The sequence below is a fragment of the Anas platyrhynchos genome, chromosome 27 (assembly GCF_047663525.1).
Source record: "Anas platyrhynchos isolate ZD024472 breed Pekin duck chromosome 27, IASCAAS_PekinDuck_T2T, whole genome shotgun sequence".
NCBI lineage: Eukaryota > Metazoa > Chordata > Aves > Anseriformes > Anatidae > Anas > Anas platyrhynchos.
This window is the reverse complement of record NC_092613.1, coordinates 7,094,193-7,109,483: the sequence shown is the minus strand read 5'-3', so window position 1 is coordinate 7,109,483 and position 15,291 is coordinate 7,094,193. Positions and strand designations below refer to the sequence as shown.

Below are 15,291 nucleotides of genomic sequence, written 5' to 3'. Positions count from 1 at the left end.
ACAGCAGTCCAATGCCATAATACTTTTTATTGTGAAACAGTAATACAGAACTTCCTAGAATAAGGACATTCTTGTTGTGTAAGTCAGTTACCAACTCAACGCTATTATATTAAGTGCATCAGTACAAGGGAAAGTGTGGTTCCATTGGACATATATTACGACCTGATCAAAACAAGCTGCCAAGTTGGTTAGCATTTTAAAGCCTTAAAGTGCTCAAAGATAGCAGTTTCCTCCATAAGACTACCAATAGATTCTCTGATTTTGACACTAGTATTAATCATGTTCCGGGAAGATGTACTTTGGAAGCAAAACCCTCACACCAAATACTAATAAGCAGTGCTATGAAAAGTGTTAGGTCAGTAAGTCATTGCATTTCAACAGGATCAGACACTTTCTTCAGTTAATTTTACAGATCACCTTTGTAGGAACTGTAAGAAATACAGATCAATTTCTAGAGCTTGTATATAAACCAACTTGTATATAAACCAACATGTCAACAACAGACATACCAAAAATTTCACAAAACATCAACAAAAGTGCTGTGCTTTCTCTTTTTTTAAGCAATTAAAATGAGATGGGAAAGTTCTTTGTAAGCCTTCTACGAAAACATCACTTTCTGGTGAAGAATAAAGTAAAAACAGGGAAATAACACTGACCAATACAGTTCAATCATTTTATGTTCCTGGAGGAATTTCATTCTGATTTTGAGGAGATATTCAATATCTCTTTACTGAAACAGAAAGAAGTGGTAGACCACTGTTACAGGTTGTACTAAGGGGTTAAAATACAACTTGAATTTTGCATAATCTGTGTAAAAAAGATATGCTTGACATTTTGGAATGTCACCTTTCTCTATAGAATTATAGGCAAGATTTCTCCAATAAAACATAAGCCAGTTATAAAACTATAACTTCACATCAAAATTTTAAAAAGTTGTTAAAAAATGTTTGATTATATACATATCACACAGAAGAGCCTGCATGACCCTGTGGATTGTGTTGCTGATTAGACTCTACTTTAAAAGCTGGAAGGGGCTGGGCCACCTGATGTGGTTGCACAAGTCCTGATATTGAAGAAACAGAGGAAGAAAGCACCCCTGTTGTAAGCTGCATTTCTGTACCTGGTTCTTCAGCCTCTATTTTTACACTCACACATTGTGATTCACCTTCTGACTCTGTCTTTCCAGGAACGCTACTGTTCAAGTTTGAATCGCTTTCTGTACTTTGAGAAGTCTCCCCCACAGGGTGATATTGTTTAAGTCTTATGTGCCAAGCTAAGCTGCAGACTGCTGACACTGTTTTGAACTGATGAATGACATTTCTAGGGATGAAGTAGATGTCATTGTCACACAACTGAATTCTAGCATAGCGAATGCCTTCCCGTCTCATTTGGTTTAGTTTGGCTTCATCCACCCATTGAACACACTGGGAGAAGGAAAGATGGTAAAGTTAGTGGTATACTCTGTTCAGGGTAAACAATTCAGTATCCACCTATTTTCAACACACTTTGTACCTCGATCAGAATGCAGCTATTCAAACAGGTAAGAGTTCATTTTTTAAAATTACATTAAAAAAATCCAATTCTCATTTATCTAATGTGTACATCTTTGAGAGGATGATGAACAGCTGAAAACACTCTACAGTCACGGCTGAAAACAGTAGATTTGACATAAGGCTGCATTGTTTTGGCTGCCATAACTGAGTTTAGATGCCTTCATATCCTAAGGCAACATCAGGGTATTAAAAAGCCAGGAAGAGGCATACATGATTTTTAATCAATTTAAAATTGTTCCTAGAGCATATACTTTCTAGACACTGTTCATTACTACTAGCTAGTACAGGGAGCTACCTACCCAGCAGGCTTCAGTACTTAGATACTGCATAAACCTCTTATTACCAACAGGAGGTAGAACAAATGTAAACAAACACAATGGAGAAAGAAGGAAAATGATTAACATTAAGTTAGCAATACCTCCACCCAGAAATAGTGCTGGGAGATAACAACCCAACCTGACTGCGCACAGTCCTGGGCAGCCTGCCCTAGCTGAACCTGCACAGAGGGGCTGGACTTGATCTTAATATGTCACTTCCAACCTCAGTAAATCTGTGATTCTGTGAAAGGTACCTGCCATTTCTTATCTTCAAAATTATTACTGAGCAATTGAAAATCCACACATTGTTGAAAAATTACTTAAAAGTATGAAACATTCCACAAGCATTATGTCGAGATGTGAGATGTCAAGATGCGAGATGAATGTTTAAAGGCATTGATACAGTATAAAAGCTGGCATTCCAGTCCCAATGGCAAGGTGCCTGCAGCAATCATTGCAACCCCTAGGACAAGTTAAAAAAAAGAAAGACCTTGTGGAAAAGTCACCTGAGACACCCATCAATAATTCCAAAGTGTATAGTTAAAACCTGGGTATCTGAGATAGAAGCTGGAAAGTAATTCCCATTGGACTCAACTACAAGTAAATACCTGCCAGAATCTTTTATGCAAAAAAAACGTTACTTTTATACTGGAGACATATCAGTGGTATATTTTTTCTCTACAGTATACTTTTTGTAATGCATTTATTCCAGATCAGTAGATTTTGCTCTGTGAGGGTTGCTGGTCTCAGGTTATTTCAGTCATCATAACTGTAAAACTAAGACACTGAGGTGAGACTGGCAGAAGAATATAAAGTGATTCACAGCACAGATCCCAGCTTGGTGGAAAGGAAACAAGGAAAATTGCTTAAGGAAGGCAAGAACTGAGAGCCACTGGGGATGCAGAAGGGCTGGCTATAGAGTAAATCTGAAAGCTATCAGAAGCTATCTCCAAAATACTAAGAATGAGCTGTCAGTAGGAAAGATTAAATACCTGTGACACTGGTGGTTCGTGCAAGTCCAACTGAAGTCTCTGCACAACATCAGTGAAATCTTCAGCATGGAAACAAACCACATCTTTGGTTATACGAGGCTGGTCACTCCTAGAAAGAGATAATTACAGGAATTTTTAAACAACTTGACATAGATAATTGCTTCGTTGAACAAGCTGCTTCAGTTTTCTTCTGGACATGAAGTCTAATCACTCCTCAGTAAATATGCATGTTATTTAGGAGAGTAGGTATTATTTGTAGGTTTTTCTTTTTTTTTTTTTTATTTTACTTTATTGATGCATGCACAACAGAAGTGATGATTTTTGTGGACAAATACTATACTGACATGTCAGACAAGGAGGTTCAAATTGCTGCTATACCGAAGTATCCTGTAAATTCTAGAAGCCAAAACTTACCTCAATTCTTCCACAATTATACAGAATAATCCTGATTAAAGAAATGTAACAATGCAGCACTTTGAAACTGTAATAAGGACAATGTTAGTCAGCTGTTTTTTGTCTAATGACTGTGAATTGGTAAAGGAAGTTCTGGCAGCTTTATTCATATGAAAATCTAATAATATTGCTAATGATGCTACCAAAATTCTACTGTAATTGTCCAAAATAACCATGAGAGTCTGTCGTTTCTACGCAAGATCAACAGCAATGCCTTAAGTACACAAAATGAAAAAGCATTGTAGCTATGAAGTTAATTACATCACTGATCTTCGATTACTGTTTACAAGAGTTGCACTAATATACATACTCAGGAAATGAACAATCACAGATGATGGTCCAGGCGTGGTATCTTGAGGCTTTTTTTTTGTATGTCACTAAAATTTTCTGCAGACTGCTGTTACAACTTTTGTACTGCCTCAACAAGAGAGAAAATAATAGATACATAGCCTATATTTCTCACCTCTAGACTGCATTTATTTTACAGGCTTTAGACAATTTCTTTAATGAGGCTTGTTTTCCAACAAATTTTCTTAAGAGAGAAAAATATTTAGACTTGCCCCCACCCATGGTAATAGTCCCATTTTGGTGGTACTTACCATTCCCCAAACTGCACAGCCTTCAGAACACCTACAGCAGCCGTACTCTGCCAGTCAAATCCTTGACCCACATGATCAGCGTGAGCCCTTGTTCGGTCTTCAAACAGAACCTCACGGGGCTCACTGGTCCGAGGTAGGTACTGGAGATTCTTTATTTCATTCATTGACCTATAACATGATTAAAAGGCATGCTAAAAAATATGGCAGACTACTCAGAAAATAAATGCTTGTATTAAAATACTCCTGAAGTATTGTATACAGCAGGCTTCAAAATCAAAGACCAACTTTATCTAGGTATTGGGCCATAAAAGATTGAATCAAATACAACTAAGTACGATTCAGGTTATGAGATCAAACTTCATAAAATAACAAATGCAATTGCTAAAAAAAAAATTTATATTTTTTTCCACCTGTGGTAAAAACATTCTTCCAGAAACTTAATGGCAAGTAAAATAGAGCTATTTAAAAAGATACTTAATTATTTAATTATTTAGAAGTATCTCCAGAAATTCTGCTGGAAATTATGATTAAAATACCCTTCCAATTCTTAAGCTCCTAAAATTTCTATAGCACACTCTTTCTGAGAAAGACGGCAAGTTTATATATGTGCACCATATTATTTCCTGAGAAGGAAGACAGTATCACAACTGTTTTAGCACTAATATTAAAATCCAACTCTGATGGTGTAAAGGATCTGATATGTTTAAGAGCATTTCACCCACACAATTAGTTCTTTCCACGGAAGTTAGCTGAATAAGCATATCTCCTGAAGTACAATCAAAACAGGCACAAGTATTAATGAAGCATTGATCAAGGACATATTATAATAAAAAGTGATGAAATAAAATAACCATCATAAATAACACATTATATATAAAATAGCAGTTTTATTCTCAAATCTAAAGCATACATAACTGCACTGTTTTTCGTTTAATACAGAAAAAAGCATTACCGGCGTCGCTTGAATGGTGATTTTGGCATATCAGCTGTTGGGATCATCTGCTCTCCTGGTCTCACCCACATTATGGGACCATCATCACTTTGTGACCTGCACTGAAGTCTGAGACTAGAAAGAGTACCCCAGGGCAAAGTCATCTAAGAAAACAGAGCACAAAGCACTGGATGAGATGGATATATTAAACAGTGCCTTTAGTAAAACTAGTTTGAACCTACTGTCAGAGAAATAGTATAAAAACTGACATTCTGAGAGGTAAAATACATTGCAACCTACCTTTACCTAACTTAGGTTTTAGGGAAGTAGATAAATGATTAGGTAGTGTGTGTATATATATGATAATAAACTCCACTTAATTTTTGAATTATTTCCAAAACTGTAGCAAGTCAGTTCAACACCTTTCATTTGGGCACAGGAACGAACGTACCTCAATCTTCAGTAGCTCCAATGATAAACACATCAATGGAGAAAATATCTGTAAGGTTTCTAATTACTTTAAAATATATGAAACTTCATAATTATTTAAATATCTATAGGTCTTTAAAGAAAAGCACCACAAATTACTGCTTACTCTCAGAAATGGAGATTCTTCTAACATATCTAGAAATTCTGGGAAGTAGTCCCCAACTTCTTCATCAACAGCTCCAACAAGACTGATCTGCCGCATTGGTCCTGCTCTGTAGGTTCCACAGCAGTATGTTCGATTGACCTGAGTAGCCAGAAAGGAAAAAACACCACCACTTAAGTTTCAAGAGATTCATTTTTAATATAATGCACTAGGCCATAGCCCAGTGTTCATACAAACCTACAACTATTTCATTAGAGATGGCTCTAGGAATATGCAAAGAGACTGTTTGGAACATCCTTATCTGTAGGGTACCCCAGGAGAAAATAACTCCTGTTCAAATGACTGATAGCACATGCTTCTATAGGTTGAATAATGGCAAGTTAGTATTTGACTAATTCAGGAACAACTCAATGCTTTCATGCTGACTTGAGAAAATCGCCATGTGAAGTTTCTTTGCAACTCAGTTTAAGCTTGCTGGTGAAAGACTATTTATTAGCACAGCTGTGTATTGCTTCTACATTTCAAACTGTATACTACTGAAATATGTACATGCTTCATTTCAGTCATGTCCTGAAGGTCTTCCCCTATGACCAGTGAAAAATCTGTGTTCCCTGCAGGTAGTGGTTCTGACAATGTTGCGATAGCAATGAACATTGGGACCTGAGAGGTCTAACCAGAAATCAGTGGTCAGGTGTACATTTCGGTGTTTATCTACAACAATCTTAAGATTACCATTTGTAACAACCTGCTGTCACACCTGTGACCAGAAACACCTTAATCTGTTTTTTGTCATCCCATGCAGCAGTGTCCCACTTTCTCAGATCTTCTGGATACTTTTCTTGCCAATTTCCCATTCCCAGAGGAGAACCAGCAGCAAGACTCCATCATTCTCTATCCTTTTTGTATGGACTGCAGCTGTAATGTGCCACATTGCCACAGAGTACATTGTATGTAGATGCTGCAGCTATTCAGTCTTAAAAGATCACCAATTCTGCAATAATTAGTCTGTATTCTCAAACTCATCTGAACTCCAACCTTCCATCACTCTTCAGCAGCCTCCGTATATTCATCATATGGTTCCAGTGGTGCAAAGTTACAGCCCAGCACAGAGATGTGTGTGAAGTAATTAGTTCTAAAGCACTGTGCTTAGTTTTTCAGACAATAAAACAAGTGTAGGTAAACTACTCCATGAAGTCATTAGAAGTAAATTAGGATAGATTAATAAAGACTTAGAGCTACTGCTGCTATTTTATCATGTAGCAGCAACCACAGATACTGGGAATAATTATAGGAGTTCACTTCACTCCTTTTTCCAGGGTCTTCTTTGTTTAGCTTTGCGTGTAGCCAGTTGACAGTTCTGTAGTGATCAGACACATTAGTACTTCAGTGAAAAGCTAAGGTGATTTCACATACAGCTTTATTCCTCAGCCCAAAGCTCCCTGCTATACCACATCACCTCTCCCTGCAGATACACAGCTTTACATCCATGCTCTGGTCCTTAAACCAGTTAAGTTTAACTGCCTGGTGCTATTGAAGTAAATGAGAAAGACTATTTCTAGCTGAGTTATGGTCTACTGTAATGACTTGAGGTTCACTAGTACTTCACATGTGTTTGTCATGAAAGTCAAATTAAGTGGTAAACACCACATGCAAGATTTTCCTTTAAAGAGTAGTGTTTTCAAAAGGAATAGAAAACCAGGAGCTTTGACATTACTTTTAATTTACTGGAACAAGATTCAAAAATAGAGAATGAGAGCTAGAAAGAAAACACTAAAAATACTTTTAGGAAATCTCAGATTTCTGTTTAGTTTCAGTGTAAACACATGCTGTTTTTAATTCTCAAGTGTTTATATTCCTTTAAGTTATTAAAAACTACCTGCCAACTCATTGCTGTCCCAGCAGGCTGGGGTATTCATCTCAAGCACCTCAGTAGTCATCAGCATTACATTTCAACAGTTTAATATTGTCAAAAAATTCCCTAATATGTAGCTTGTCTCCCCTCGGTTCCTTCAGAGCTGCACTAACACAATTCAGTGGTATTAGTATTTGTGGTCTTAACAATATGGACTAAGCTAGGACCTTGCATACTAAGAAATGTGTTCATCGCTGTCTGAAAGAACAGGCATTTCAGTATTAGAATAAGCCAGAGCCAGTACAAGCAAAAACACAGCACATTGTGTTAAATATTTTAATATACAGAAATCAAAAATGATATAGTATAAATTCACATTGGAGTGATTTGCTTTAATAATTCAGTTTGCATTATTCTCACTGCCCTGAGAACAGAGAAATTCACCTTGCAAATGAACTAACCATTAGATTTTGTGAAGTCTTCCAGATTCAAGACCTTACTTTGAACAGAAGACACCTCCTATTGATACTCATTTTGTCTGAACGGGTACAAAACCAGTTGAACGTTGTACAAGCCAGCACTCAAGTTAACTTCCAGTGAATTTGATTTCTTGACACAACACAGCATGGTTCAGTACAGCACATGAGTTCACACTTATGAAAGGTTCACCTTAAAATTGAGGTGATTTACTTGAGCATCCTCAACTGACAATAAAATCAGTGTTAGAGCATACAATCTTCCTGTGACATGCTTAATTTGCAAAGGCATGATGTTCTATAACATACTATTGTTTTGTATATTTTCTCATACAGGAAGGTCCAGAAGTGTAACTTAAATTGGTCATTCCTTAGTGCTGCCAAGGAATAGCCGTAAGCCTGAGTTATCCTCGCTGTTCTCTGAAGCAGAGCATTTTAGCCACCTCTAAAGGTAAGCTAGCTTGCAGGACTCAAGCTTTAGCAGAACGCATCTGCCCTAGTTGAAGCCATCATGCATTTAAGTGCATCTTTAAACTATTATAGCATTGCCTATACTCTGAAGACTTGTGTTTCAGTTGTCTTAGAAGTGTGACAGCTATTTCCATACATGCTTGTTCAGTGTGTGAACCACACTAACATACTTCAACTGGAGAAGATTAATCAGGCATGCCAAAGCTGGGTTTAGAGAGGCATTTCAACCTAACTGAACCTAGTGTCATGACTCAAGTTTAGAGTACTTAAAATAGAATTGAAATACCAGCATACACTGTAACCCTGGGAAGCCTCTTATTCATTACCATACATTCCTCACATATATTTATAGTACAAGCTATTCATGTTCACAAGACCAAGACATCCACCAGGAAAGAGTATTATTGTTAAATATCCAGTTGGCACCATTTAGCTATTTTAGGGGACCATCACATACACTCAAAGTAAATTAGAATGCAATCATGATGTCAGAGAACATGGTGTAAGTAACTAATACAGAAGACTTTGAAACTTTGCTTGTAGACAAGCCTCACATCTGTATAGCACATGCAGAAATGTGCATTATGTAGAAGTGCTCTGCTGATAGCAGCTGTCTGTATGCTCATACATTGAGCTGATCTTGGAGCAATATGCACTCTGATGCAGCTGTCAGAGCAAGGAATTACTTAGTCCACAAAGTAGAAGCTGTTCTAAAGTAAGTGCTGCAGAGCTATCAATTGTCAAAGAAGCTCATAAGCTAAGTAGTGCAATTACTAATTTAATGGTTACTATGCTAGATGCTGGACAGTATTAAAAGACACTGCAAGTTACTGCCTTACAGAGTTACTGTATGGTAACTGCTTTTCCAATGCAAATCTAGCTTACAACTATTTGGTAATCTTCAGAGAGATCCAGACAGCCCACCACAAGCATTACAGTGTCAAAGTCTGTTGCTAAAGGACGTCTGTTCCAGCAGTGCTGAAGTGCAGTGGACTGTGGCATTCCAGATTTTTCCTTCCAACTAAAGGACAAGTATTTGAGACCTTAACTTCATCTAAAGGCTTAGAAAGAAACATCAGTTTGAATCTGTTTTCAGTCTAGACTGAACAGAAAAAAAGTTAATTCCATCTGCTACAAACTTACCTAAACTGCAACATTGCTGCATATTCAAGACTTTTCCAAGCTTGATGACAGGAGTCAAGTGTAAGACTCCAGGATGGAAATCTCTTAAAGCTAGCTGTTACTTCTGTTGCATCCATTTAAGTTGCATGAGATAGTTTGAGACCTTGACTCAAGACCAGCTTTCAGAGCTAAGTTTCTCTCCCCAAAACCAACGATGAAAAGGTTTTACTTCTACAGAATTTAAAGTAGTTTAAGCCTATACACTACCTTGATGTTCACAGTAAAGTGAAAGTCTTTTTCAATGAAAATTAGAAGCCATTCCACTCATCTCTCTGAAATTGGAAAGAAACTACCAAGTAACACCCTGCATCAGCTGTTGATGTTAAAAAAAACCCTCATCTACTGTGCATGACATACTGAACCTGAAAGGCACTGTCACTGCAAATACTACAACTGCTTTTTCCTTCAATAGATATTTTTTGGTTTTGCTTTGCAATCTAACCAACTGTTAATACAGACTTGCCTATTGTTCGAACAGCATGGGTTCTTCCCAGCTCAGAAAATAAACCAGTACCTTGTAAGACCAGTAGAGATCTGTCTACGGGTCAAGGTTAGTGGTGTCTGAAATGTGATTCACTGTGCACACAAGAGAACTTTGAGCAGAAGCAATCACAGTAGAAGTGCCAACACCATCTTTTTTTTTTTTTTTACCTGTTTAGGAAAAAATTATGCCTCACCTATTTTAGGCCATCCCCATTCTGTATTAATGAAATTACTCAAATCCAGATGTTATACAACTTGCATGCCTTTAAGCTGTTCTTACCTGAGAGTGAAAATTTGAAATTGTTGTTGTTTCAATGTCCTTCTTGCCCAAAATTTCCATTTTCACTGGAGTGTTAGGAAAGTTAAAAGCAAAGTAATCCAGGAAGTCCGGTAAATAAGCAGCTGCTCCATGTACTATTGCTAAAGCATAGTAAGCTGCATTTTTATCATTTTCACTGAATGACAAAGCAAGGAACTCTTCTGCAAATCTCTCCATCTCCACTGGAGACAAAAATGAGAGTTCATCCATGTAAGCATGAAGGACCAGAGCGCCACCATTAGACTGATGTTCTTCGTGAATGAAGTTACTAAATTTAGTGCCAGTTTTCAAGAAGCTGCTGCGAACAGAATGCTCCTGGTGTGTCACAAATGGTGTTTGTACTCCCTGGGGCACTCGGTACTCCTGCATACCCAAATTCAGTCTGCAGAGCTGCTCATCCTTAAGATACCTGAAGGATTCCTTGTTTATTTCTAAGTTATCACAATGTCCTTGAGACAAAGTCTCTTTGTCAATGCGAGTAAGTCCAGCACACACCGTCTGCACTTCTTTGTTGTACATCTTCAGGCGTTTTCCCCTCATATCTTCCCGGTGTTTCTTTTTCTTTTTTTTCTTTATCTTCTTCATTATAAGACTGTCAGCTCGCTGGGTTTTGCCATTTTCGTCTTGAGTTTCTGGCAGCAATAACAGAGAGGAGATTAGAGTTCTGCAATTGTAGCATATTCACACAAAATGAATGAAGACCTCACTTCCTAAGGCTATCTATTCCCACAAAGACTGACCAATGGTAGCACCTTGTCTTTTGGCTTACAAGACAACTATAGAATAAAAACATGCAGTACACCTCTGTTATGCAAGGAAGATTTGAATTAAGAAAAACACCCAAATTCAAGTTTAGTATTTTAGAAATATTTTGATTAGTAACAACTTCATTAGAATACCTTTAAAAGGAATGCTTATTTCAGAGCATCTAAATTAAGACATCATTAACTTCTGACATTTAAGGCAGTGAATGGGAAGAGGATAAACAACTATGCATAACATTCAGACTTCCCTTACAGAATACCTCCCTGATTTTGGATCCAAAACATAGAAGCAAAGGAGAATGCTGCCAAAGATGTGCAAGCGTTATTAACATTTAGAAGAAAAAGAAACTTAGAGCAGTTCACTTTCTGGCAAAAAAAAAAAAAAAAATCTTTGACTACTGATCTTTCTTACTGAAGCTTAGAACAGATATTTCCAAGACACTGAGGATATTGCTAAACAAAATTAAGTTTCAAATCCAGCTGACACTTCTGATAAAGTAAAATATAAAGCTGTTTGTAACCCAGTTGGTATCTGGTTTCATCATAAAATTGTGCTGTGCATTAATACATAATCTTTTGTCTGACAATGTCCAAAAAAGGATTTTAACTGGTAGCACTACTCACAGCCCGCTTAGTCTGACAGTTACCAGGCTGCACAAGGCATGGCAGAAAGCAAAGTACATGGCAAAGAGAGGTCATTCGGACTGCAGAAGCCTATTAGACGTACTAGCGATTAGATGTGTTTTTAAGTCTGCTCTACTAAACTGGCAACAGACTTTGCAGTTCTTCAAAAACTATCCCAAGGCATTCAGTCCTCAGTTAACAGCTTGCTGAAAGGCCCCCAGAGGGAATGCATACTGGCCTTTATCAGAACACAAGTATCAAAATATCACATCCATGTTTTCAGCCACCTTGCCCTAGCCTGTTTTACAGTTGACTATATAGTTAATTCAGAGCTAAAAACCCTACACTTTTTTTTAGGGTTCAGTTTTTCCAAGTTAAAATACTGAAAGGTTAGGGCAACAAGTGCTAAGAATCAGTTCTGTCAAGCAAAATGTAGCAGCTTAATTGCTTATCTTTTAGTGTTAAGAAATAATTCACACAATGTAGCAAGTGACAGAGATGCAATCTGATGCTCAGCTGCTAAAAAGCTCAATTGTCAGAATTTTAATCTGCTCAAACCAAAGAACTGGTTTATGCCAATGATGCACATACCTAAGTGCCACACTGTCAGGACCACTATGGGGATCAGAACAGCCAGCTGTTGACATTAATAGCTGACTAGAACACGCAATAGCTAAACTTTCACCAACTTCCCATAGCACAAAATCTTGTGCTAAGTTTCCTTTCTTTGCCCATAAAGTGATACAATTTCTATTCCATCTTTATTCTCTTGCTCTAATTTGTAGTTAAAGAAAAAAATTGTATTGCACTGATCTATGAGGAAAAGCTATAATAAACACACATAGCTTCAAGTTATTTAGTTTAACCACGGTGTTTAACTGTGTCATTAATAATTTGGTCTCAGCGCTCTTCACTTGAGATGGCTGACCTTCACAACAGCCTGCTGAACAGAATTACTCACGAAGCAAAGAAATAGTTGATTGCTTAATGCTAACTTCGTACAACTGTCCTAGGACCTGAAATACAAGTTTTCCACAGTACTGCTGCTATGCCTTGCTCTTACAGACAGCGAGTGTCCTTATTTTTCATTACAACCATGGAAACCTTGAGAAGACAGTTTCAGCTGAGACACCAAAACAACTGGTACAGTTCTTTGAACCAGCTTCCCTGGAAGTCTCAGAAGTGAAGCTTGCACAAGCTTACTCAGTCACTGAGCTACGACATACAGGTACTGCTTCGCTAGTTGCAACAAGCAGACTAACCACACAGGTGATCTTAGACCTGATGTGTCCAGAGAGTCCAAGTCCAAGCTGAAACTACAGAAGAGTTTCAAGTGTCCACAGGGCTGCTGGGAACACTTCCTTGCAGGTGTTTCTCAGTTAATTTTTAGATATTAAAGGTGTCTTATTTGAAAGATTTCTAATTATACTAATTGTAGATTTTTTTTATTTTTTAGAAGTCAGATAAGCTCAAGTTCTAATTAAGAATATCTTCCTGTTTGAAGATACTCCCTAATAACAGACCTACACTTAACACCCTGAATTTTGGGGCATCCATCAAACACTGGTCCATTTTCAGGATAAAAGCCACCCAGACCCCCTTCCACTGCCACATCCTCTGAACACAACTGAGTCCCAGGATTACAGTCAAAGTAACCACTGCAGCAGAGGAAGCTTGACAGTGACATTTGGGGAATGCCTGACAGTCTTGATAGAAATATAGTTTTTACTTTAAAACAGTGGAAAGTCTCCAGCATTTCGTATACCAAAACAAACTCATCAGCAGACTATGGGTTCCCACAGCAAGGTAGAATAACAGCACTGCCAATAACAGCTTCTCTGAAATTACCACACAATTGAATGCCCTAGTCACTATCACTATTAGCAACAAAAAAAACACTGGAGATGTTTAATATAACCTGTGGCCAAAGATAAGAATATAAGCAAGAAACAGGAAGCTTGATTAGATTATACATTGAAATAAGAATAGTGAAAGAAAAAAAATAACTCCCTCCCCAAACCCACTCTATATGCAGTCTAGGACATATAATGAAAAGCTTCAGACTTTGTTAGCAAGCAGCTTTCCTTTGCAAATCTGGAATTCAGATGGTAATTTTAATTACTGTTTAAGCCTTCATTAAAGGAGGTCTTATTTGGTTATTGGCCTAGAACCGGCACACAGAAGCATTCCCAGGCTAAGATGGCATACTCCTTGTACTCCTTCAGCTTTTATCAATGCTCATCAAGCTAAAATTTGAAGATTACATTCTAACAGCTTTGAGAGCTATTATTCAAAGACAGTGGTTTAGCAGCACTGAACAACAGCGAGAAGTGCGCTTCTGCATGATCACTTCATCTTTATCAACCAAGCAACTTTTATCTCCATCTCCACAACAGCTTTGCCCATTCTTCAGACAGCATTAGCAAGTTTACGCTACAGACCTAAGCTTTGTAAGCACGTACATTTTAGGTTTCTTTGGCACAAAACTTTCATGCATACTCCTGGAGTATAATTCATAATATATTAACTTTATCGCAGTTGCTTCTGCTCGCGTTGTGTGCTCATACTAAGAGGCTTTCTGTGAAACACTTACCCTGCACTGTACTGAGAGAGAGGGACCTTAAAGCCAGGTTCCTGTCTGAAAAACTGAGGCATTTATTTAATAAAAATAAAATAAAACCAGCAGCTTCTCGTTTCTAGCCTACATTAACGTAGGCAGAGTAAGAAGGAAGCTTTACTATGCGAGTGCTTGTGTTTTGAAGCTGCACCGAGGGCAGCTCTGCCCAACAGCAGCATGACAGAAGGCTGGGAGCGCTCCCGACCCTCACACAGCACCTGCTTCTCAGCTCCCCCTGCACCGCTCCCAGGGGAAACACGAAGCCTCCCGGAGCTCCGGCTGCACACCCAGGCACGGAGCGAGCCCTCGGCGAGCAGCGCTGACAGAGCCGCTCCCCCTCAGCCCAGGCGGGACAGGGCCGCGGGGCCGCCCTCACCGCCGGGCCCTGTGCCGCGAGCGGCGCCCCCCCAAGCCCCCCGCTCACCTCTCTTGCTGGGCCTCCCGGCCGCACCATCCGCGGGGCTGCTCCGCCTCGCCTTCTGCGGCTGCCCCGCGGCCAAACGGCCGGGTTCGGGGGCGACAGCGGCGGCGGGGCGATGCCGGTGGTGGTGGTGGCGCCGCTCCTCCAGCGCTGCGGACGGCGGCGGGAGGCCGAGCGGGGAGAAGGCGAAGAGGCCGGCGGCGGGCAGGCCGGGCAGGGCGGCCGGGGGCAACGGCTCCGCCGGGCCGGGCCCCGCCAACAGCTGCTGGCTCAGCCGGGCCCGCTTACCGCCCCCCGCAACCGCCGCTTCACCGGAAGGGCCCCGCCGCCGCCTCCCGGTGCCGCGCGGCCGGCCGGGCCGGTCCCCTGAGGGGAGCGGGGGCGGCTCCTCGGCGGCCCGGGACACGGCGCGCACCGCGGCGACCTGCGCGGCCATTTCACAGGCTCCCTCACACACATTTAAATGGCCCGAGCGCCAGCGGGCAGCGCGCAGGCGCGGCGTGGGGCACCCTGGGAGCTGTAGTTCGCGGCGGCTGTGCCGGGAAGCGTAGTCCGTCGTAGTCCGTCCACCCGCGCAGGCGCGGGCCGCGACTCGGCCGGCCCCGCCGCCGGGCCAATGGCCGTTAACGGGCGGTGCGCGGGGAG

At 40.0% G+C, this 15,291-nt stretch overlaps 1 protein-coding gene across 1 annotated transcript; it reads right to left on the bottom strand.

Annotated features, from left to right (window-relative positions):
- Window positions 1-7: 7 nt before the first annotated feature.
- RSBN1 (round spermatid basic protein 1) lies at window positions 8-15,100 on the bottom strand. The gene is made up of 7 exons (XM_027445119.3): window positions 14,650-15,100; window positions 10,182-10,852; window positions 5,441-5,578; window positions 4,867-5,009; window positions 3,915-4,082; window positions 2,863-2,971; window positions 8-1,424 (listed from the first exon to the last, which is right to left on the bottom strand). The coding sequence occupies exons 1-7, from the start codon at window positions 15,080-15,082 to the stop codon at window positions 963-965; spliced, it is 2,124 nt and encodes a 707-aa protein (XP_027300920.2). The 5' UTR covers window positions 15,083-15,100; the 3' UTR covers window positions 8-962.
- Window positions 15,101-15,291: the final 191 nt, after the last annotated feature.

Bases quoted from the DNA above. Each gene is read 5' to 3' on its own strand.
- RSBN1 (XM_027445119.3), bottom strand. From the start codon at position 15,082: ATGGCCGCGCAGGTCGCCGCGGTGCGCGCCGTGTCCCGGGCCGCCGAG. The intron at 10,853-14,649 runs GTGAGCGGGGGG...TATTGCTGCCAG, and splicing joins CGGGAGGCCCAGCAAGAGAG to AAACTCAAGACGAAAATGGC. The intron at 5,010-5,440 runs GTAAGCAGTAAT...CTGTTTTCTTAG, and splicing joins AAGAATCTCCATTTCTGAGA to ATGACTTTGCCCTGGGGTAC.